The 21777-nt window shown below is 52.4% G+C and overlaps 2 protein-coding genes across 4 annotated transcripts; one reads left to right on the top strand and one right to left on the bottom strand.

The window, feature by feature from the left end:
* Positions 1-2008: 2008 nt before the first annotated feature.
* On the top strand, positions 2009-6067 carry GGN (gametogenetin). 3 transcript variants are annotated; one of them, XM_086689663.1, is made up of 4 exons: positions 2009-2409; positions 3038-3138; positions 3295-4981; positions 5885-6067. In XM_086689663.1, the coding sequence occupies exons 2-4, from the start codon at positions 3057-3059 to the stop codon at positions 6000-6002; spliced, it is 1887 nt and encodes a 628-aa protein (XP_086545789.1). In that variant the 5' UTR covers positions 2009-2409; positions 3038-3056; the 3' UTR covers positions 6003-6067. The 3 variants fall into 3 exon arrangements, with proteins under 3 accessions (XP_086545789.1, XP_086545788.1, XP_025770547.2); XM_086689662.1 differs by having other exon boundaries at positions 2011-2217; positions 3038-4981; XM_025914762.2 differs by having other exon boundaries at positions 2012-2409; positions 3038-4981.
* A 522-nt stretch (positions 6068-6589) lies between these two features.
* PSMD8 (proteasome 26S subunit, non-ATPase 8) lies at positions 6590-14007 on the bottom strand. The gene is made up of 7 exons (XM_086689664.1): positions 13630-14007; positions 12547-12619; positions 12327-12429; positions 10319-10484; positions 9194-9294; positions 7888-7999; positions 6590-7146 (listed from the first exon to the last, which is right to left on the bottom strand). The coding sequence occupies exons 1-7, from the start codon at positions 13990-13992 to the stop codon at positions 7009-7011; spliced, it is 1056 nt and encodes a 351-aa protein (XP_086545790.1). The 5' UTR covers positions 13993-14007; the 3' UTR covers positions 6590-7008.
* Positions 14008-21777: the final 7770 nt, after the last annotated feature.

Genomic DNA, 21777 nt, shown 5'->3' with positions numbered 1-21777 from the left:
GTCTCCTTCTCATCCCTCAGCACATTCCCACAGCCCCACCCATCATTCCCCCTCACAGCTGGGTGCCTGCGCATATGTATTTTCTTAGAGCCCATCAACTCAGCTCCAGATCCCCCTACACTGCCTCCACACTCGGCCGCCCAGGCCACTGGCTGGGTGAGAAACCCAGGCTCTCTTCCCCCCACCCCTTCCCGGATTTATGAATGAGACCGGATGCAAAGCTCACTGAGTCACCCAGCAACGGGAGATGGGCAGGGAGCAGGGAGAGAACCAGAAATGGCCAGAGAGAGGCCGAAAGGGAGATGGAGGCAGAGGAAGCCAGAAACGGACGACCGAGACACAACCAGAGTGCATTTCATTCACAAAAATCAAGCCTGCTCCCTCAGGTCCCAGCCCATGGAAGGCAAGGGAGAGAGACTGAGGGGAGGTGGAGAATTGATCCCTCCTCCTCCCCCTCCCCGCCCCAGCATCCTTCAGAACCATCTTACCCCGCCCCCCAGCTCAGGGGACGTAGCCCTCCGCCCAGTAATCGTGATCAGCGTCCAGCCCCTCACTACCACCTAGCGCAGGGACCCTGGCGTCTGAACCTTAGGGACCCAGGCAGCGAGCTGTAGCCCCTTCCCCCACCTGCAGGCTGCCGGTTTTCCCCAGCCCTTCGGGAGGGTAAGGGGCGGTCGCAGCGCCCCCAGCCCCCTTTTCTCAATGGGATGGGATTTTGTGAATGAGCAGTCACGTGATGCTGCTTCCTTTGTCCGCCCGCCTCCCCCGACAACAGGTGAAGCAGAGAAAGAGGGCAGGGGTCCCCCAGGGCCTAGCTGGGATGGGACGCGGGGATTTCTGAATGCCCTACGCTCCCCACACATCTGTTTCCCTGGGGGAGTGGTCCCCAGAGTTCCTCAATGGTAGGGGTCCAGTTCGGAATTTTATGAATGGGGCGTCTTCGGAGAAGTCCAGGCCCCCAAATGGAGACTGATACCCCAAATGGCTGCCGCGCAGTTTAGGGGCCCCCAACCCCTTGTCCTTCCAGCCTCGGTCTGGGGGGCGCCCCGGTGGGCAGGAGGAGCAGCGCGGTCCTGGCCGCCCCCTCACCGGGACAGGCAGTCTGTCAGCCCCCGCCCCCTCGCCCCCCTTGGCACCTGCCTGGGAGGCTCCGGCCGGGCTCCGAGCGGCGGCGACTTGGCCTCCTCCTCCTCCTCCTCCTGTTCGCTCCGGCTCCCTCGCTGGCTCCGGCGGCGCTAGAGACGGGCACCGGGAGCCGGGGCGACGGGGGAGGGAGGGGGAACCTGGAAGATGGGTGAGGGGGAGGGGGCGGCTTGGGGGAGGGGTAAGCGCGAGGCGGGCGTACTTGCCCGCTGGGTCCTAGAGCCCGCCACTGGCTCCAGCGAACAGCCCCCCAGCCCCCATTTTCTCGGGATCCAGAGAAGATCACCCCACTTTCCCACTCATCCGCGCCATTGATCCCTGAGGATGGGGGGAAGGGTCCGGGACATGGCCTGTTCTCCGGGTTCTAAAAAGGTGAGGGTCTGCTCTTTGGGTTCTAAATGGGAGGGGCTGACTACCTGGTAGGGATCGAAAAGGGGTGGGGCGAGAAGGGAGCCTTCGCAAGGGGGCGGGGCCAGAGGGCCTTGGGAAGGAGAGTCGTTGAGGACGCCGAGGGCGCGGACAAGCACTTGCGTCATGGAAGGGGCGGGTCCACGGTGGTTGAACCTTCTAGGCAGGCCTGAGGGAGGAGAGGGTCTTGGGAAGAGATGCAGTGGGGGTCCTTAAAGGGCGGAGTTTAGAAGTAAATTGCCTTATGGGCGGAGCACATGAGAGCCTAAAGGGAGGAGCTACGTAGCGGTGTCCGTAACGGGCGGGGCTTCGAGGGAGGGACTAACGAAGAGGGGCGGAGCATTTATAAGGGGGAGGAGCTAAGGACAACGTTCTAAAGGGGTGGGGCCTAGGGCCACAAGGTCTGGGGGCGGGGAGGAAGACAGCGGAATATTTCAAAGTGAGATCCAGGTTCGTCAGGGGCCGGCCCCTTGCTGGCTCACAGGGGGGCGGGGCCTCGAGCCCGGGGGCGGGGCCTAGATCTCGGGGTCCGCCCCCGCTGTCTCGCCCACTTGCCATCACCCGCTTCACCCCCGTTCTTTTCGGTTATTTTCTGCTACGGCCGTTCCCCACCCTGCCCTGGGCCCAGGGGGCCGCGGTCTGAACTTTGGTCGGCTGGAGGAGTCGGTGAGTGGGAACCTCTGGGTGAAGACGGGGCCAGGGCGGAGCTTGGGGGAAGGGGTGGGGCCTGAGTGTTGAAGGAGGCGGGTAGACCAGGAGCCGTAAAAGTTTAAGAGTGAGACCCGAAGATCTGCCGCTGCCTGGGAAGAGGGAGAGACTCAAATGATCGTCACAGAGAGAGGGATCGGAGGGTTGGAGGTGAGGACTGAAGGGCTAGTAAGACAAGAATACCGCGGAGGCGAGGCCAGGCCGGGGCGGGGTTGATGAGGCCCGATACACAATCGGGGGCGGGACCAGAGAGCATGGGCGGGGCTTGGGTCTCCAGAGCCAGGTTTGAAGGCCTGGAGAGAAGCTAGAACTCCTTGCAGGCTTTGTAGGCTACTGAGCACCATCATCATCACTGATGTGGCCTGACAGACTGACAGAAAAGCGGGCAAGACCTGTGTCTTGGAGCCTGGAGACCGGGGACATGGCCAAAGTGTAGGGATGTGACCTGAGGGACAAGCCGGGGTGAGGGTTGGGTGGGGGGAACAGAGACCGAATCTGAGTACACTAAGAGGATGGAGCCTAAGTGTCTGAATAGCAGCTGAATGGGGCCATGAGGGAGAAGGCCTGACAGCAGCTGAATGGGCGATGGGGAAGAAGGCTTGAGCCTCGAGAGTCAGAGAACAGGAATGCAGCGAGAGACTAGTGACAGACGAGTGCCTGAACGGATCTTGGAGCACAGGGGAGGGTCTGGCGCGGACGTGTACGACCAAATACAGTCAGCCTCGTAGAGTCCCCACAGTTTGGGCGGACTGACTGGCGGAAGTTTTTCCGATCACAGTCTCCGACCTCCTTCAGAAATGGGGAACGTGCAGTCGGAGCCTTCCGCGGGCGGAGGCTCCCGAAAAGAGCAGGCCTCGGACCGCTCCTCTGACTCCCGCCGTAGGTCCCCGGTGGAGCCCGAGGTGACCCCCTCCTCCCCGGCCATGCGCCTGGCTCGAGGGCTGGGCGTCTGGTTCCCTGGCAGCTCCGCGCCCCCGGGAATCCTAGTACCCCCGGAGCCCCAGGTCTCACCCTCGCCCCTGCCCCTGACCTTAGAACTGCCCTCGCCAGTGACGCCCCTTTCAGAGGGGGCGGCTGCGGCCGCGGTCTCCACACCACCCCCGCCCCCCGTGGGGACCCTGCTGCCCGCGCCGTCTAAGTGGCGAAAACCCACGGGCACTCCTGCGCCGGTGCCCCGGATCCGCGGTCTGCTGGAGGCGAGCCATCGCGGCCAGGGAGATCCTCCGAGCCTTCGTCCACTGCCGCCGCCGCCCCGGCAACGAACTGGAGAGGACCCCGACTCTCTCCCGAGGGCCCCATCCCCTACTCCGCCCTTCTTGGCGCCGCGGAAGCCGCCGCCACCGCCACCGCCATCTTCCGACCGGCAGCCCCCGGGCCACAGAATCACTCCTGCTCGGGCCACACCCGCCACAACCCCCACAGAAAACCAGGTGGGGTACGGCAGCGAGGGCCAGACGGCCAGGGGAGCCCGCAGAGGGGCACCTCCCCAAGCAGGAGAGGGCGAAATGGCCCGGCCCGCGGTCTCCGAGTCTGGCCTGAGCCTGCTGTGTAAAGTCACCTTCAAGTCGGGGCCCCCTTTGGCCCCTGCGGCAGCGTCGAGTTCCTCAGCTGCCAAAGCCTCGCTCGGGGGCGGAGGCGGAGGCGGAGGCGGAGGCGGAGGAGGAGGAGGAGGAGGAGGAGGAGGAGGAGGACTCTTCTCCGCTGCCTCGGGTTCCATCTCTTACGCCAAAGTCCTGAAGCAGGGGTCCCTGGCTCCTGGGCCCTCTCGACCCTCGGGAGAGGTCCCTCGGGAGTCTCAAGAAGCAGAAGGCGGTGATGGAGACGGCGAGGGGTGTTCTGGACCCCCCTCGGCGCCTGTGTCCCATGCCAGGGCCCTTCCGCCGCCACCCTACACCACCTTTCCAAGCTCGAAGCCCAAATTCGACTGGGCGAGCCCTCCCGATGGCCCTGAACGCCACTTCCGCTTCAACGGAGCCGGCGGCAGTGTCGGGGCGCCCCGACGGCGCGCGGCCACGCTCTCAGGGCCCTGGGGCTCCCCACCGCCTCCACCAGGGCAGACGCACCCGGGTCCGGGGTCCCGGAGGCCTGCACCAGCCCTGCTGGCGCCGCCTATGTTCATCTTCCCGGCGCCCACCAACGGCGAGCCTGTGAGCCCCGGGCCAACAGGCCCACAGGAGTTGCTGCCACCGCCGCCGCCCACGCCACCACCCACGCCTCCTCCCGCGCCACCGCCCACACCGCAGCCGCCGGTGCTCCAGCCAACGCCGCCGCCCGTGGCCCGCCCTCCCACCCCAGTCCCGGGCCACTTGGAGTCGACCCTGGCTCCCGCCCCGGCTCCCATTCTGCCCCTCGCCTTGGCTGCCGACCAGGCCCCGGCCCTGGCCCCATCCCCGGCTCCAGCTCCCACCACAGCGGAGACAACGCTGCCTGCGCCCGCGCCCATCAAGGCCCGCACGCGCAGGAACAAGGGTCCCCGCGCAGCCAGGGGTGCTACCCGCGCGGCGGGCGCCCCCGGAGATGGTCCTCGGGAACGTACTGCAGCCACCGTGACTGACAGCGGAGGTGGAGGGGGTGGTCGCGGCGGGGCTCCTCCAGCAGGGACGGCTAACACGGGCACCACTCGCCACTGGCCGCCCTTCCAGGTGCTTAACTCTTGTCCCTGCAAGTGTTACTGCCGCCACCAGCTGCGTCATCGCCGTCTACCACGCAACGTATCTGCCTGGTGAGGGAAGGTCGTCGGGGTGTAAGGAGGGGAGGGAATACCTCTTAAAAGTCCTGAACCCGACTTTTCCTGGATAGAGACCCATTCAGCTTTGGTGTCCCGACTCCAGCTGAACCATTACCCTTCCCTTGGCTGTATCTCAAACCCAACTGAGTTCCAATCCCCTGGGGAGCTAGAAGAAACTTGACACCATCCTGACCCATGACAAGGGAGAGGGAACACCTAGGCCCAACCTCTTGGTATCCAGATCTCCAAGCTGACCCTTGCCCCTGTGACCTTCTGGAGCCATCAGGGAGGGAAGCTGGTGCTAGCTGGCCTGATCCTATTCAAGGCCTTGACCCTGTCCTGAGGGCACCAAGAAGGACCATGTCCCAAGCTTTTCAGGGAGAGGGGCAGAGGGGAGGAATGCATGCCTCCAGAAAAGTCCTGGCCTAGCCCCTGGCACTCCTGACCCCTCCAGCCTCTTCTCCTGAGGCAAGGCTTTGGCAGCCAGAGGGCACTGATGCCCCAGTCCTTGTGCTGCAGAGGCTACGCCTGAGTCCTTAGATCCAGAGTGCATCCTTCAGTTACACCTCTTCCACCCGGCCTCCACACACACACACTGAATCTCAGGATCTGGTCATCAGGGTCCATCTGACCTTTGTTCCTGAGACTCTGAATCACTGGCAGACCCTCTGCTCTGGATCCCTTGGGGTTCAGTGGAGGCAGGACAGGTTGAGGGGATGCTCAGAACACAGAATCAGCAACCCTTAGCCTCCCTTTTAAATTTGAATGGATACAGCCTTGCCCTAGACTGTTTTGATGCTCAAACATGGCCCCTCATACAGATGGGGAAAGTGAAACCTGTAAGGGTTAAGGGCCTGGCCACATGGCAATGCCCTGCTGATTCTACCCTCCCCCTAGGCTGAGCACGCCCACCAACCACCTGAGCGAGCCGCCTTGGGTTGCCACCATCAAGCTGGCTGGCTCCCTGGTGGCCGGGCTGGAGCACTACGATTTGCAGGCCACCCATTCCAACTGAGTGCAGTCTGCTCAATGCCCTCTGCGTCCCCCTCCTTGACAATAAAATAACCATCTAGATATCTAGCTGCCTGTCAGTCACTTGCTTAGGGTCGAAGGGATGGGATCGGGAGGGCAGAGGTCTCCGTGAAAGCAGCACATCCTGGAAACAGGGAGACTGGACCCAGAACAGAGGTTCCATTGATCCAGCATCCGGACTGATGGGCCCAGAGGTGAGACAGTCGCATTACCCTTAACCCCATGAGCTCCATTTGAGCTGATCGGTAACAAGTTCAGATGTTCAGCACAAATCACTCTGGAAAGCAGGGGTGATCATTCCGTTTTTACAGCAGGGAAAATGGACTCTGGAAGACTTTGCTGAAAATCCCACATCCCACAAATGGCTCAGCCAGATTTGGACTCTGCCTTAAAATACCTTCTCGAGAACTTCAAGGCAGGAGATACAGGCTGGGGGCGGTACAGGAGGTCGTAAGTCACAGCACTGGCTCAGGAAGGGTGGGAACCAGGGCAATCCCAGGCCAGGGCCCACACCAATGGTTCCACAGAGGTCTCAAACTGGTAGCCCACAGACGGGTTCCATTTCATAGGTCATTTAACAAACTGGTTTAATTAGTTGCAAACATTTTTAAAATTGTGATGCTTCACCCCCTTCGCTGAAAAACTCGAGCCTTAGCTTGGCCTCCCTGTATGTCCACAGCTGGCTACTACAGTCCCTCTGCCTGGGACCGGGGCTCCTTCTCCAACTGGGCCCCTGCAGTGGGCAGCTGTTTTGAAACCCTGAGCAGTGGCCACTGGACAGAGGCTGACCCAACAGAGGGTTATCTCAGACCCCAGAGGACCCCCAAACTTCTAAGTTCTTCAGAGATAAGGAACTTGTCTCTCCATCATTCCGCCCGGGGAGACAAGGGCCTGGAAGAGAGAATGTCAATCCACCTTTATTGGGGGGAACCCTGCACTGCAACTGCTTTAAATAACGTAAGCCCTGCCCCACCCCAGCCCCTGATGGCTCAGACGATCATCTCCAGCTGCCGGGCATACTCGATGACCTGTTTGGCCAGTTCCGTGGAGGGGATGGTGGTATCTTCTGGCTTCTGCTGCTGGCTGGCAAAACTGTAGTAGTTGTTGAGGCCCAGAACCCACCCTCGCTGCAGAAAGGGAAGGATGACAGATGGGTGGGGTGATCACACAGGCTCCCTCCCCACCCTATAGAGCCAGCACGAACCGACATGGGCCTGCTGGTACTCTACCCTACTCTGCTCTACTCTACCAACCTACTCTACCCGCACAACTCTAGACTGATAACTTCACCTCTCTGTGCCTCCGTTTCTCCATGTTTGAGAGACGGACTCTGATCACACACCTCCCCGGGTCTGCTATGAGGATTCAGTGAATCAACACCTCTAAAGCACGGAGAAGTGTTTGGCCCACAGTAAACGATCACTAAAGGTCAGTTGTCACCATTGTTCGAGTTCAATTCCACCTCTTCCGCTCTGCTCTTGACCCTGCTCAGTGACCAGGGTCAGTACACCACATGCATAAACCATCTCCAGGGGCACTGCTCCTGCATAAATACCCCAGGCCAAGTGAGGCAAAGTCTAGTGGAGAAAAGCTGCAACCTCCAAGGAATTCTGTTAAGGACAACAGCTCAACAGGTATCATGTGTCCACCTCCACCTCATGCCAAGTGCTGTGCTCATCCCACATGTTAAATTCTAGCTCCACTCTACAGATCAGGAAACTGAAGCTCAGGGAAGTTCAGCAACCGGCCTGAGGTCACACAGATGGATTTCGACCTCAGCAATCCTGCTCCAGTGTCCCTCTAGGCCATCCCACCCTGCTGTGAGCACACCCCTGACCCCACGGCCCCTTGCCCTATACCCCAGCCACCTTCTTGGCGTAGTCCGTCATCTTTTTGGGTGTGTTGAAGAAGAGGATCCGGGTGGCCTCAGTGAAAAGGATTTTCTCATAGGCCTTCTCGATGCACCCAGCAATCTCATCCCTGGGGAAAGATGAGACTCTCATTACTGAGCAGAGACAACTCTCCAGGCCTTGTCCTCCCCGCCTGACATGTGTGAGCTCTGACCCTTCAGTTCAGCACTGATGGCTGGAACATGCTACCTGCCCTGTTTAATCAAGGCTTGGAGAGGGGGAGTAGCTTGACCAGAATTGCAAAGCCAGGGCCACAATACGGTCCAGAGCTCTCAGACTCCTGGGCCCACACTCTGAATCCCACTCTCAGCCATGAGGACTTCAGACTGTCTGAAACCCAGCCTGGGATTCACGTGAGAGGATCTCTTTACAGAACGCCCCCCCACCCCCACCCCACCCAACACACACAAGGGTGCTGTACCCCATTTCTAGATCTGATCCTGAGAGGGTTCCCTGCTACCACTGTTAAGAGGTACCAAGATCAACACTGAAGTAGAAAAACAGCCAAGGATCAAATCACTGAAATGAAAGGAGGGGTCAGCGACGGGGCAGAAACAGTGACAGGGAGCGTACGCATCCATTTCTGACGCATTTCATCTCCCAGACCAAGTGGTAGGTAAGCAGACACTCACTATGTCACTCCCTGTTCATTCTGGAGAGCCAAAATATTAATTGCAAACAGCTTAAACTCATTAAATCCCCTCTTCACTCCCACCACATCTCTGGGCTTGGTTTTGCCATCCAGGAAATGGAAACCCAGCTCCGTCTGGCACTTTGCCTCCATGAACTAGCTCCACCACCACCTGGACCCTTTTATTCCTCAAGGCACATGGAAATGTCGGCCCACCCGCCCGTGTGATGTCTCTTGTGCACGCAGCAACCCCTGAGGGGCTAGTGGGACTTCACGGCCCCTTTCTGAGGAAGAGGAAACCGAGGGTTCCACAGTTTAGGTGATCTGAGGTGAGGTCACATGCCTCGCGGGCTGGAGCACTTCTACGACAGGCTTGCTTCTCGTCTGCTGAGCGCTGTCCGGGTGCCAAGCCCACCCCTGGATCTGACACATATGGGCACGTGGATTAACGGCCCAGAGTAAAATGAGGGCTGTTTTCCACAATCTCATGACAAGTTCCCGTTCACAGAAAAGGAGAACCGATATGCCCAGCTTCCCCAGATCACAAATGGCCAGAATGGGATTCAACCTGGGGCCTTCTGACTCGAGTCCAAGCTCCTTCCGAACCCCACAGGACCCTGGCCCCTCACGCACCTGATAGTGTCAAGCAGGATGTCAATGAAGAAAGTGTAGCTCTCAGCAGGGATGTTGCCTTTGGCCAGGAACACCTTGTTATAGCTGCCCTCCATCAGGTACTGTAGAGGCGGGGGTGGGCAGGAAAAGAGGATGAGGAAGAGGTAGCACAGAGGGCTACCAGCTGAGGCCCCACCATATCCTCAGTGCCTTCATAATCCCCTCTGCCAGAACACCCTTTGCCATACAGTCATGCATTCCCCAGGCAGACTGGACACGTCCTCTTCCAGGAAGCCTTCCCTGGTTGGTACGTGTACACACACGTACACACACGTACACACATGTACACACACGTACACACACACATTCCTTCTCCAACCTGCCTTGGACTGGTAGCTAATGATCTTATCTATCCTCCAATCACAGGAGAGACAGAGCTGGATCCACCCCAAGCTCATTCCTCCACTCCTTTGCTCTAGCTGTGCTGCCGGCCATTACTGCTCTCTCTCCCATCCTCCCCACCAACCCCAACAAAATCCTCCCATGAGACCTCAGCTCTAGGAACTCCTTCCTAACCTCAGGTACTAAGGCTCTCCCCTGACCATGCTCAGCTTGTTCTAGAAATACTGTCCTCTGCTTTCCCTCAGTCATGCCAGGCATGTTTCTGCCTTTGGACCTTGGACTGGCTGCCCCCTCTACCAAGACCACTTTCCCCCCAGATGTCCATATGGTTGGGTTCTTCACCCCTTTCAAGTCTTCCTCGAATGTCACCTTTTCAGCAAGGCCTTCCCTGACCACCTTATTAAAAAATTCACCCCTGCCCCGACTCACCACCCTCCTTGCTACTTTTTCTTCATAGCACTTAACACCTGACAGACCACATAAATTAATCTTTTTAAAAAAATCTTTTTATGTACTGTCTGCTTCCTCATCTGAATGTCATGCCCACCATATCATGGATTTCAGCCTGTTCTGCTTGCAGTGGTCTGAAAACCAACCCAGCACATGGCTGGGGCTCAACAGCTGTGGACAAATGAGCAAATGAGCCAACAACAGGTGAACCCTGCCCATTCCTCCAGGAAGTCTTCCCTAATGTCTGTGCCTGCACCACCACCTTCACACCTGCCCCTCCCATTGCCCCCTCACCTGCTCCAGGGACACAGGATGCTTGATGTACACATTGGTTTGGATGTCCTTGGCAGGCAGCCTCTCCAACTCCGTGTGGAACTCAGCCACCCGGTTCTGGGACAGCAGGAAGAGGAGGTTGAGGCCCAAGAGCTGGTGCATGTAGGCTGACTCGGGGAGCTGCTCCCTGTGGACCAGCGTGGGGGAAACGAGGTAAGGAAGGCTTAAGTGCCTAGAAGCCCCGCCTACTCTAGGCTCCAGGGACCCTGATGATGGCCCTGTGCTGTCTCCTTGGAGAAGTATCAGGGCCTTGGCAGTCAGATGAAACTGAAGCCCAGAGAGGCATGAAGTCACAAGCCATATGGGCCCGAGCAAGTGACTTTACTTCAGTAAAGTGACTTGGCCTCAGTTTCCCTAACTGTAAAATGAGTACTACCACAGCATCTCATAGAAGGTGGGTCAAACGAATAAGGGTTAAGTGAACCAAACGACCTAATCCAAGTAAAATATTCAGAACCGTACTTAGCTACAAGTAAAATGATCAGAACAGTACTTGGCTAAAATAAATATTGTGTGAGTGTTAGCTACGATTATAATATTAAGAATTATCATTCTTCCTTTAGGGGGGAAAATGAGCCTTAGGAAGGTGAAGTCATTTGCACAAGATCACATAATCAGGAAGTGGTAAAATGACTTTCAAACTCAGGTTTGCCTGACTTCTGATGTCAAATTCTTTTTTTTTATTACTTTTTTTAAGTTCATTTATTTTTGAGAGAGAGGCAGAGCGCAAGTAGGGGAGGGACAGAGACAGAGGGAGACACAGAATCCGAAGCAGGCTCCAGGCTCTGAGCACGCGATCAGCACAGAGCCCAACGCCGGGCTCGAACCCACGAAATGCGAGATCATGAGCTGAGCTGAAGTCGGACACCCAACCAACTGAGCCACCCAGGTGCCCCCCCCCCTTTTAAGTTTATTTATTTATTTTGAGAGAGAGTGCAAGCAGGGGAGGCGCAGAGAGGGAGGGAAAGGGAGAGAGAGGGAGAGAGAGGGAGAGAGAGGGAGAGAGAGGGAGAGAGAGGGAGAGAGGGGGAGAGAGAGGGAGAGAGAGAGAATCCCAAGCACGCTCTGAGCTGTCAGCACAGAACCCAACGCGGAGCTTGATCCCACGAACAGCGAAATCATGACCTGAGCTGAGATCAAGAGTCAGACACTTCACTGACTGAGCCACCCAGGCACCCCTGATATCAAATTCTTCATCATTAATCCACTCAGGCACCACTGAGTTAAAAATCATTAAGTTTTATATTCAACACATATCCAGCAAATCCCTGCTCTACGCCCAGCCTCATGCTAGGCAGTACTGGAACGTAGCAGTGACCAAAATCCCTCTGCTTTTAGGAGCCCGGTGGGAGAGACAGGTGCAGGATAGGGGGGCGGGGGGGAGCACAGTCAGAGGGGTCAGGGCTGATACAGCATCGGAGGCCACAGGAAAGAGTTTAGTCTGGAGCCTGAGGGCTATGGAAAGCCATCACAGGTTCCAAGCAGGGGACTGACATTGGTCAAAATTTAGTATCACAAAGATTCTACTGGCTGCCATGAGGGATGAATCCAAGGGGGCAAGGCTGGAGCCAGGGCAGGTGAAAGGTGACAGGAGCGGGCAGTGGAAACGTAGTGTGGGAATGTGGAGAAGGGAACAGATTGGAGGCCAACAGAGACTGGATGGTACAATCCCAGGATAAGGACCTCCAGGGCAACCACCTGACCCTGCAGCCTCTGGAGACACAGCTAGGCAAACAGGGAGTTCCCGGGTGAAGGAAGATGACCTGAGTGGCTGGACCAGCAGCGATTTAAAAAAGCACCTGCATGGCTCAGTCAGTAGAGCATGCACAACTCCTGATCTTGGAGGTTATGAATTCAAGCTCCACAAGGGGTGCAGAAATTACTTAAAATTCAAAAAAAAAAAAAAAAAAAAAAAGCCTACCATATAACTCCCTGCCCCCACCCAACGAGGGGCAGGACCCATCCTCACTTGTAATCAAAGTAGTAGCATTTGAGCTGGGCCATGTAGCGTTCGAAGGAAGGGATGTCCTTGCGCAGGATGCTCCACTGGGCCCCAATCTCCAGAATGTCACCTGTGGGGGGACAGAGCAGGCTCTCAGGGGGTGACTGAGTCCCTCTCCTGACCACCATTCCTCCCATCACCCCCAGCCCATCACCCCCCCCCCCCACCAACCCCAGTTGACACTCACGGGCCAGAATGAGCTGCTGTTTGGTCAGTTTGGTCCCTGTGGTTGGCAAGAAGTTGAGCTCCAGCAGAACCAGCTGACAAGGAGAGCAGGGAAAGAAAACGATGGGACTGCAAGAACAGGTTACTTACATTTTCTAAGCCTTAGTTTTCCCACCTAGGAAATGGAGCTAATCATCATCCCTGACTCATAAAGTTGTTGTGAGTTTTAAAGGAGGAGTCAGTCCTCATAACGCACTCAGAACAGGGCCTGGGCACACGGAGTGCCCATTTAGGAGGACCTCATGTTACAATTATTAATAGCTCCACTAGGTAAACAGGAGACATACTCCATGCCTGACTCAATGGAATCAAGAGGGTGGGGGGACACTAGCACCTTCAGTTCTTGTTAGACCTTTCCCACATTCTATCAACTCCCATCCACCCTCAGATCTACACCGGGGAGGGAGGGGAGCCAACATCCCCCCCATAGTCCAGCCCACATCATTTCTTATCCGACACACCTCGCTCAGGGACTTGGTCCAGCCCACAATACTTGTACTCTTTCACAAACACGGTTGGTCTGAAGCACCCTGGGCACCATTCTGGTCCTCTTCTATAAGAATCTTTTTTCTAAGTTCAGTCCTGTCTTCAAAACTCAGCTGCTCCCTCCCATCCCCACAGATGCGTCCCTAACCTCCAGATCTCTGATCCTGACTTGGTCTGGTCTAACCATACACCCCTCATCTCAGGCTTCCTTCATCACCCTGTCCGGTCCTCATTCCCCACTTGCTTCCGTCAAGAACCCACCCGCCCCCGCCATGAGAAAAACCCCGGTACTCTCAGCTAGGCCTCCAAACACCAAAACATTAACCTTTCACTCGGTTGTACCAAAACATTTCCATCACACCTCCCCCCCCCCCCCCCCCACTGTGGGGCCGTATTTGATCCGTTCCAAACCTCTCTCACTTCTTCACCCCTGTAAGCCCGCACTTTGGCAGTTCCGAATCCTTCACCCTACTGGATCCCCCTGCCCGCCCTGGTCTCGCTCACGGCCGGGAACTCGGCTGGGTCTAGACCCCTCGTAGAGGCCCCCGCCGAACCCTACCTTCAGACGGCCCAGCTCTTCACCGCACTTGCTAAGATTGGGGCTTTTGCGGTTCCACTCGCCCTTAAGTTGCTCGTACATGCCGGCCGCGACCTGCAGGACTGCGCCCGAGGCCGCCGCAGGCCCTGAGCCCGAGGCGCCGGGCGACCCGTTCACCGCCGCGGCCGCCATCTTCCGTGATGCGGCAAACCTCCTCCCCGACTTACGGCAGCGACGCCTAAAGCCTCTCGCCCGGCGGAAGTGGGGCTGAAAGGTGGAGCCCAGAGCCGGGGGCGGGGCTACGGCTGCCGGCCCCGCCACGCTGCGGTTAGCGTTCAGCCGCTCTCGGGGCGGTGCCCTTGGAGCCCGGCCCTTAATGAACATGTCAGTCAGAGCTCCGCCTCTGCTGTCATTCAAGATGGTGACCGGAAGTTCGCTCCTGCCCTAACTGACAATGGCCGCGGTCGCAACGACGCCCCCACCGGCCGTAACCAATATGGCTGCACTGGCTTCAGCCCGGGCGTTCCGGACCCTGCTTTTCGGTCTTCAAGGTTCCACCTTCACAGAAGCTCCTCTAAGCCAGGAGGGGGCGATGGTAGAGCTCTGTGCCATCATTTCCATTTTATAGATGGTAGCATCCCTGCTGCTAGACCTTGTAGCTTCTTTTTCCTGCCAGTTTGCTAAGGGATAAGCACTAGATTTTGTTGCTTTAGTTTGTATTAACATACTAATGAAGTTGAGCATCCTTCCTGTTTATTGAACATTTGGATTTCCTCTTTGAAACTTTTTTAAACACTTCTTTTTTTAAGTTTATTTATTTTTGAGAGAGAGAGAGCGCAAGCACAAGTGGGGAGGAGCTGGGGGGGGGGTGGGAGAGACTCTGTCAGTGCGGAGCCAGATGCAGGGCTTGAAATCCTGAACTCCGAGATCATAACCTGAGCAGAAGTCGGTAACTTAATGGACTGAGCCACCTAGGAGCTCCTCCTTTTTGAAATTTTTGGTGTGGTCCTTTTCCTATAAGTTTTTAAGTACTTCTGTATATTGCAGATAAAACCTTTTGTCTGTTGCGACTATTTTTTGGTCTATTGTTTATTTTCTGAATATACATTTTTTACTTATCTTTTGCTATGCAATTTTTTTTTATTTAAAAAAAATTTTTTTAACGTTTTATTTATTTTTGAGACAGAGAGAGACAGAGCATGAACGGGGGAGGGGCAGAGAGAGAGAGACACACAGAATCGGAAGCAGGCTCCAGGCTCTGAGCCATCAGCCCAGAGCCCGACGCGGGGCTCGAACTCCCGCACCGCGAGATCGTGACCTGAGCCGAAGTCGGCCGCCCAACCGACTGAGCCACCAAGGCGCCCCAGCTATGCAATTTTTTAACTTTATTTTTGAGAGAAGAGAGAGTGTGCCAGTAGGGGAGGGGCGGGGGGGGGGGAGGTAGAGAGAATCTGAAGTGGGCTCTGTGCTGATAGCAGAGAGCCCAACATGGGGCTCAAACCCACCAACTGTGAGATCATGACCTGAGCTTAAGTTGGGTGCTTAATTGACTGAGTCACCCAGGTGCTGCACTATGAAAAATTTTTATTTGTCCTTTTATTTATTTTTTTATAAAGCTTTTATTTCTAAGTAGTCTCTATACCCAATGTGGGGCTCGAACTCAGAACCCTGAAATCAAGTGTCACATGTTCTACCACCCGAACCAGCCAGGTGCCCCTTAATTTCTTTTTTTTAAGTTTATTTTTCATTTTTGAGAGAGAGCACAAGCAGGGGAAGTGCAGAGAGAGAGGGGAACAGAGGATCCGAAGCGGGCTCTGTGCTAACAGCAGAGAGCCGGATATGGGGCTGGAACTCACAAACTGTGAGATCATGACCTAAACCAAAGTCAGGTCACTCAACCAACTGAACCACCCAGGCGCCCCATTAATTTTTATTTTTATGTAGTCAATTTATGTAACCGTTCCTTTGTGACTTTTGTATTTTCTATCTTGCTTAGAAGTTCTTCCCATGCCAATGTAAAACAAATATTCTCTAATTTTTCTTTTACTAAAATAATTGTGTTTTTCCACATGTAATTTTGATTAATCTTGAATTCACTTTTGCTAATGGTGTGAAGTAGGGATTTAAATTTGATTTCATCTCCATAGTCAGTTTTCCTAGAACTGTTTATTAAATAAACAATTGCTTTCCCACCAAAATGAAAGACATTTGTGTCATATTAAAAGCTCTTCGGGGCGCCTGGGTGGCGCAGTCGGTTAAGCGTCCGACTTCAGCCAGGTCACGATCTCGCGGTCCGTGAGTTCGAGCCCCGCGTCAGGCTCTGGGCTGATGGCTCGGAGCCTGGAGCCTGTTTCCGATTCTGTGTCTCCCTCTCTCTCTGCCCCTCCCCTGTTCATGCTCTGTCTCTCTCTGTCCCAAAAAATAAATAAACGTTGAAAAAAAAAATAAAAAATAAATAAATAAAAGCTCTTCAATAATCTCTTAAATCATCAATATTTTAAGTCATCTGTTATATTCTATTGCTCTATATTTATCCTTGGTAAATACCATTTTATATATATAATTGAAGTGAAAATCACATAAATAAAATTAGCCCTTTTAAAGTGAACAGTTCAGTGCCATTTAGTACATTCACCACGTTGTGCAAATACCACCTCTATCTCCAAAATATTTTTGTCACCGCAAAAGGAAACACCATGTCTCTTAAGCAATTTCTTCCAATTCCCTTCTTTTTCCTTCCCCCTGGTAACCACCAATCTGCGTTCTGTCTCTGTGTATTCACCTGTTCCAAGTATTTTCTATAAATGGAGCCATTTGATGTGTGGCCTTATGTATACGGCTATTTTCACTTAGCCTTTTTTTTTTCATGTTCATAGATGTTGCAGCGTGTATCTGTATTTCATCCTTTTTATGGCTGAATGATATTCCATTGTGTGGGTATACCGCTATTTGTTTATCTATCCATCCATTGATGAATATTTGAGCTGTTTTCACTTTCTGGCTTGTGAAAAGTGCTGATGTGAACGTACGTGTGCATGTACTTGTTGGACAGCATGTTTTCAATTCTTTTGGGTGATAAACCTAGGAACGGAACTGCTGGATGATACAGTAATTCTATGTTTAACTTTTTGAGGAACCACCAAACTATTTTCCACAGCAGCTGAACCACTTTACTCTCCTACTACCACTGTACAAGTGTTCCAATTTCTCCATGCCCTTGCTAACCCCTGTTGTACCCGTTATTTAAATTATTATAGACATTTGGGACACCTGGGCGGCTCAGTCGGTTGGGTGTCCGATTTTGGCTCAGGTCATGATCTCACTGCTCATGGGTTCAAGCCCCACGTCGGGCTCTGCGCTGACGGCTCAGAGCCTGGAGCCCACTTCAGATTCTGTGTCTCCCCCTCTCTCTGCCCCTCCCATGCTCGTGCTCTGTCTCTCTCTGTCTCTCAATAATGAATAAATGTTTAAAAAATTAAATTATTGTAAACATCCTAGTGAGTATGATGAGATATCTCACTATGGTTTTTTTTTTAAGATTTTATCTTTAAATAGGCTCCACACCCAACGTGAGGCTCGAACTCACGACCCTGAGATCAAGTGTCACATGCTCTAAGGACACTTGGGTGGCTCAGTCGATTAAGTGTCCAACTTCAGCTCAGGTCATGATCTCGAAGGTCACGAGTTTGAGCCCCACATCGGGCTCTGTGCTGACAGCTGAGAACCTGGAGCCTGCTTCGGATTCTGTCTCCCTCTCTCTTGCCCCTCCCCCACTCACACTGTCTCTGTTTCTCTCTAAAATTAAAAAAAAAAAAGAACAAAGTTGGAGGACTTATACTTCCTAATTCAAAGCTGCAAAGCTAGAGTAATCAAAACAGTATGCTGGTGGAGCCTGATGCAGGGCTCAGTCCCATGACCCTGAGATCATGACATGAGCCAAAAACAAGAGTCAGATGCTCAACTGACTGAGCCACTCAGGCACCCCCAGCTGTGTTCCTCTATTTCAAGATACTTTGGTCTATTCAGGGCCCTTGGAAATTCCATATCGGTTTTAGGATGGGTTTCTCTATGTATGCAAAATTGCCAATGGAATTTTGATAGAGATTGCATTGAATCTGTGTATCACTTTGGGTCTTCTTATGGGCTTATATCAAAATGTATACCTAGTACCTCAGAGTGTGGGTGTATTTAGCTATAGGGCCTTTAGAGAGGTGATTAAGTTAAAATGAAACCAATTAGGGTGGGCCATAATACAGTTTGACAAGAGTCTTTATTAAGAAGAGGAAATTTGTACACACAGAGAGACACTAGGGATGTGACCACATAGAGAAAGACTATGTGAACACAGCTACTGGCAAGCCAAGGAGACAGGCCTCGGAAACCAAACCTGCTGACAACTTGATCTTAAACTTCTAAGCCCCAGAATTGTGGGAAAATAAATCTCTGTTGTTTAAGTTACCCAATCTGTGGTATTTTGTTATGGCAGCGCTTGCAAACGAATACAGGTAGTACCATCATCTTAACAATATTAAGTTTTCCAATTCATGAACATGGGATGTCTTTCCATTTGTTTAAGTGTTCTTCAATGTCTTTCAGCCAAGTTTTGTAGTTTTCAATATTCAGGTCTTTTACCTCTTTGTACAAACTTATGTTTAAATATTTTATTCTTTTTTGATGTTGTGAATAGGATTGGGGTTTATTTTGAAACTTCCTTTTCAGATTGTTCATTGATAGTGTGTAGAAATGCAATTGGTTTTTGTGTGTTGACTTTGCATACTGCAAGTTTGCTGAATTCACTTATTATCTCTAACAGTTTGTGTGTGTGGGGGGGTGTGTATTCTACATATAAGATTCTGTTGTCTGCAGAGATAACTTTAGTTCTTCCTTTCCAACTGGGAAAGGAATCAAATTCTTGATTAATTCTTCTGGCTAGAACTTCCCCTACTACATTAAGTAGAAGTGGGTATCCTCGATTGTTCCTGATCTCAAGGGAAGGCTTTCAATCTTTCACTACTGAGTATGATGTCAGCTATGGGACTGGTATATATTGCTTTTATCATATTAAGGAAAGTTCCCATCTAATCCTAGTTTATCGAGTATTTTTATCATAAAAGAGTGTTTTATCAAATGTTTTTTCTGCATCAATTGAGATAATAATAATTTTATTTCCTTCATTCTATTAATGTGATGTGTTACACTGATTGCTTTTTGTATTTTGAACTCTTACATTGCAGGGATAAATCCCACTTGCTCATAGTATGTAATCCTCTTAATGTGCTGCTGAGCTTGGTTTGGTAGTATATTGAGAATTCTCATGTTTATATTCATGAAGGATATTGGCCTTTAATATTCTTAACTTGTAATGTCTTTGGCTTTGTTATAAAGGTGTGAGGGTAAGAATAAGTTAGGAAATGTTCTCTCCTCTGTAATTTTTCAGAGGAGTTTGATAAGCGTTAGTGATCATTTGTCATTAAAAGTTTGGTAGAATTCAACAGTAAGGACATCTGGTCCTAGGCTTTTCTTTGTTGGAACATTTAAAAAAATATTTTATTTTTAAATAATCTCTACACCCAACATGGAGCTCAAACTTATAAACCTGAGATCAGCCTGTGCTGATCAAACCTGACTGAGCCAGCCAGGAGCCCCCTGTTGGAACATTTTTAGAATTACAGAATCAATCTCCTTACCTCTTCTCAATATACTCAGATTTTCTATTTCTTCTTGAGTCAGTTTTAGCAGTTTTTATGTTTTATGTTTTTTAGTAGTTTTTATGTTTTTAAATTTTTAGAAAATTTTCCATTTCATCTAAGTTATCTTATTTGTTGGTGTACAGTTGTTCATAATATTCTCTTATAATCATTTTTATTTCCATAAAGGTGGATCATTGTTTTTATTTATTTTCTAAAGATTTTATTTTTTATTTATGTATTTTTTAACTTTTTGTTTATGTTTATTTATTGTTGAGAGACAGAGCATGAGCAGGGGAGGGGAAGTGAGAGGGAGACACAGAATCCGACGCAGGCTCCAGGCTCTGATCTGTCAGCACAGAGCCTGACATGGGGCTCGAACTCACAAACCACGGGATCATGACCTGAGCTGAAGTTGGATGTTCAATCGACTGAGCCACCCAGGCACCCCTAAAGATTTTATTTTTTAAAATACTTTTTAAAGTTTATTTATTCTGGGGATGGGGGAGAGGCGGGGGGGGAGAGAATCCCAAGCAGGCTTCTTGCTGTCAGCGCAGAGCCCAACAACGCTGGGCTCAATCCCTTGAACTGTGAGATCATGAGGTGAGCTGGAATCAAGAGTCTGTGCTCAACTGACTGAGCCACCCAGGCGCCCCTAGAGATTTTATTTTATTATTTTTTTTTAATTTTTTTTTCAACGTTTTTATTTATTTATGGGACAGACAGAGACAGAGCATGAACGGGGGAGGGGCAGAGAGAGAGGGAGACACAGAATCGGAAACAGGCTCCAGGCTCCGAGCCATCAGCCCAGAGCCTGACGCGGGGCTCGAACTCACGGACCGCGAGATCGTGACCTGGCTGAAGTTGGACGCTTAACCGACTGCGCCACCCAGGCGTCCCTAGAGATTTTATTTTTAAGTAATCTCCACACCCAACATGGAGCTTGAACTCACAACCCTGAGATCAAGAGTCGCATGCTCTACTGATTGAACCAGCCAGGTGACCCTCGATCATTGTTTTTAAATTCAATCTTCCAGTCTCTGCCTTTTAATAGGACACTTTAACCCAGTATTTTTAGTTTTATTAAGATATGTTTTATGACCTAACATATCCTCTATCCTGAAGAATGTTCCATGTGCTCTTGAGGAGAAAGTATATTTTGCTGAAGAAAAGAGATCTGCCATGGAGTGAATGTGTCCCTGCCTCCAATGCACATGTTGACATCTAACCCCCAATGTAATGGTATTAGGAGGTGGAGCCTTTAGGAGCCCCCATAACTGAATTAATGCCCTTATTAAAGAGACGTCAGAGACCTCCTTTACCTCTTCCACCAGGTGAGGACACAGCAAAATGATGGCCATCTATGAACCAGAAAGCAAGCTCTCACCCAACACTGAAACTGCCAGCACCTTGATCTTAGACTTCCAGCCCCCAGAACAGTGAAAAACTAATTTCTGTTGTTTGTAAGCTGATCAGTTTGTGATATTCTGATATAGTGGCCTGAGTGGACGAAGACAGCACAAAACAGGATATTACACTTTCCCTCATTGCACCAATGCAATTCGTTTTGTTGACAGAGGAGTCTTTAACTGCTATTGTGCTATGCTGCTTTACCATCCCTGACCTCCCTCTTGAGCCCCAGATCTGAAATTCCTGCAGCCTTTTGGATGGCATCCTCCAGAAGCCTCTCAGCCCTTCCATACTGGCCATGACCCCAAAGGCCTCAGTCTGTCCCCCAAATCAGCTCCTTCTCCCTGGTCTCCATCTCAGGGACAGCCTTTTTATCCCTCAGTCCTGAGGGCAGAGCCCTGGACCTTGTCTTAAATGCCTCCTTTGCTCCCACTTCCTTCGTGGCCCTCTAGCCCAATGGCCTGCTCACTGGGGTTTCTGGGCATCTCTCCCACCTGCCGCCTCCTCACCACCCTGCACCAGGCTTTGGTCTGGCCCCATCCTCTTCTGCCCAGGTCTCTGGACTACTGCCTCCCTGGGATCTCTGCTCCAGTCTGAGCTGTCCTCTACAGGAGTATCTTTCTACATCTAACCATATCCTTTGGCCTTTCAGCTCTGAGTACTCCCCTGATAATTTCCAAGCTCCAAAACATGACCTCAGTGGCCTTGCCTGCTCTGGAGCTATGCTGTCTCATCACGGACAAGCTGGTCCAGCTGTCTGCCCTAATGCCCCTCAGAGTATGCGTCCCCTGGGCCTCTACTCCCAGACAGGGGAGTGGAGGGGTATGGTCAGAGAGCCTCCATAGTCACTTCACCCAAGATCTCTGGGGAAGCTGATGTTGAGCTTGTTAGGTGGACAGGGGGTAGGGTACAAGGTGCAGTTGTTTTCTTGGGTTTTTTGGCTTTTGGTGTTTTGCCTTTTGGTCTTTTCCCTTCCTGATAGCGCATTTTCCTTACAAGGACTGTCCTTCCTCACACTTAATCAAGAGGTTAGGGTGGGACTGCCCTCAGCTCCAGGGGTGGGCTCCAATTG

This window comes from Puma concolor, chromosome E2 (genome assembly GCF_028749965.1).
Source record: "Puma concolor isolate L17-30 chromosome E2, mPumCon1.1.hap2, whole genome shotgun sequence".
Classification (NCBI taxonomy): domain Eukaryota; kingdom Metazoa; phylum Chordata; class Mammalia; order Carnivora; family Felidae; genus Puma; species Puma concolor.
Note: the sequence above shows the minus strand (reverse complement) of the source record. Positions and strands in the feature narration are given on the sequence as shown.

Excerpts from the sequence above, each read along its gene's own strand:
- GGN (XM_086689662.1), top strand. The coding sequence starts at position 3,057 with ATGGGGAACGTGCAGTCGGAGCCTTCCGCGGGCGGAGGCTCCCGAAAA. Across the intron at positions 4,982-5,884 it reads CCACGCAACGTATCTGCCTG|GCTGAGCACGCCCACCAACC; the intron begins GTGAGGGAAGGT and ends CCCTCCCCCTAG.
- PSMD8 (XM_086689664.1), bottom strand. The coding sequence starts at position 13,992 with ATGTTCATTAAGGGCCGGGCTCCAAGGGCACCGCCCCGAGAGCGGCTG. Across the intron at positions 12,430-12,546 it reads ACAGCAGCTCATTCTGGCCC|GTGACATTCTGGAGATTGGG; the intron begins GTGAGTGTCAAC and ends GTCCCCCCACAG. Across the intron at positions 7,147-7,887 it reads TGACGGACTACGCCAAGAAG|CGAGGGTGGGTTCTGGGCCT; the intron begins GTGGCTGGGGTA and ends CCCTTTCTGCAG.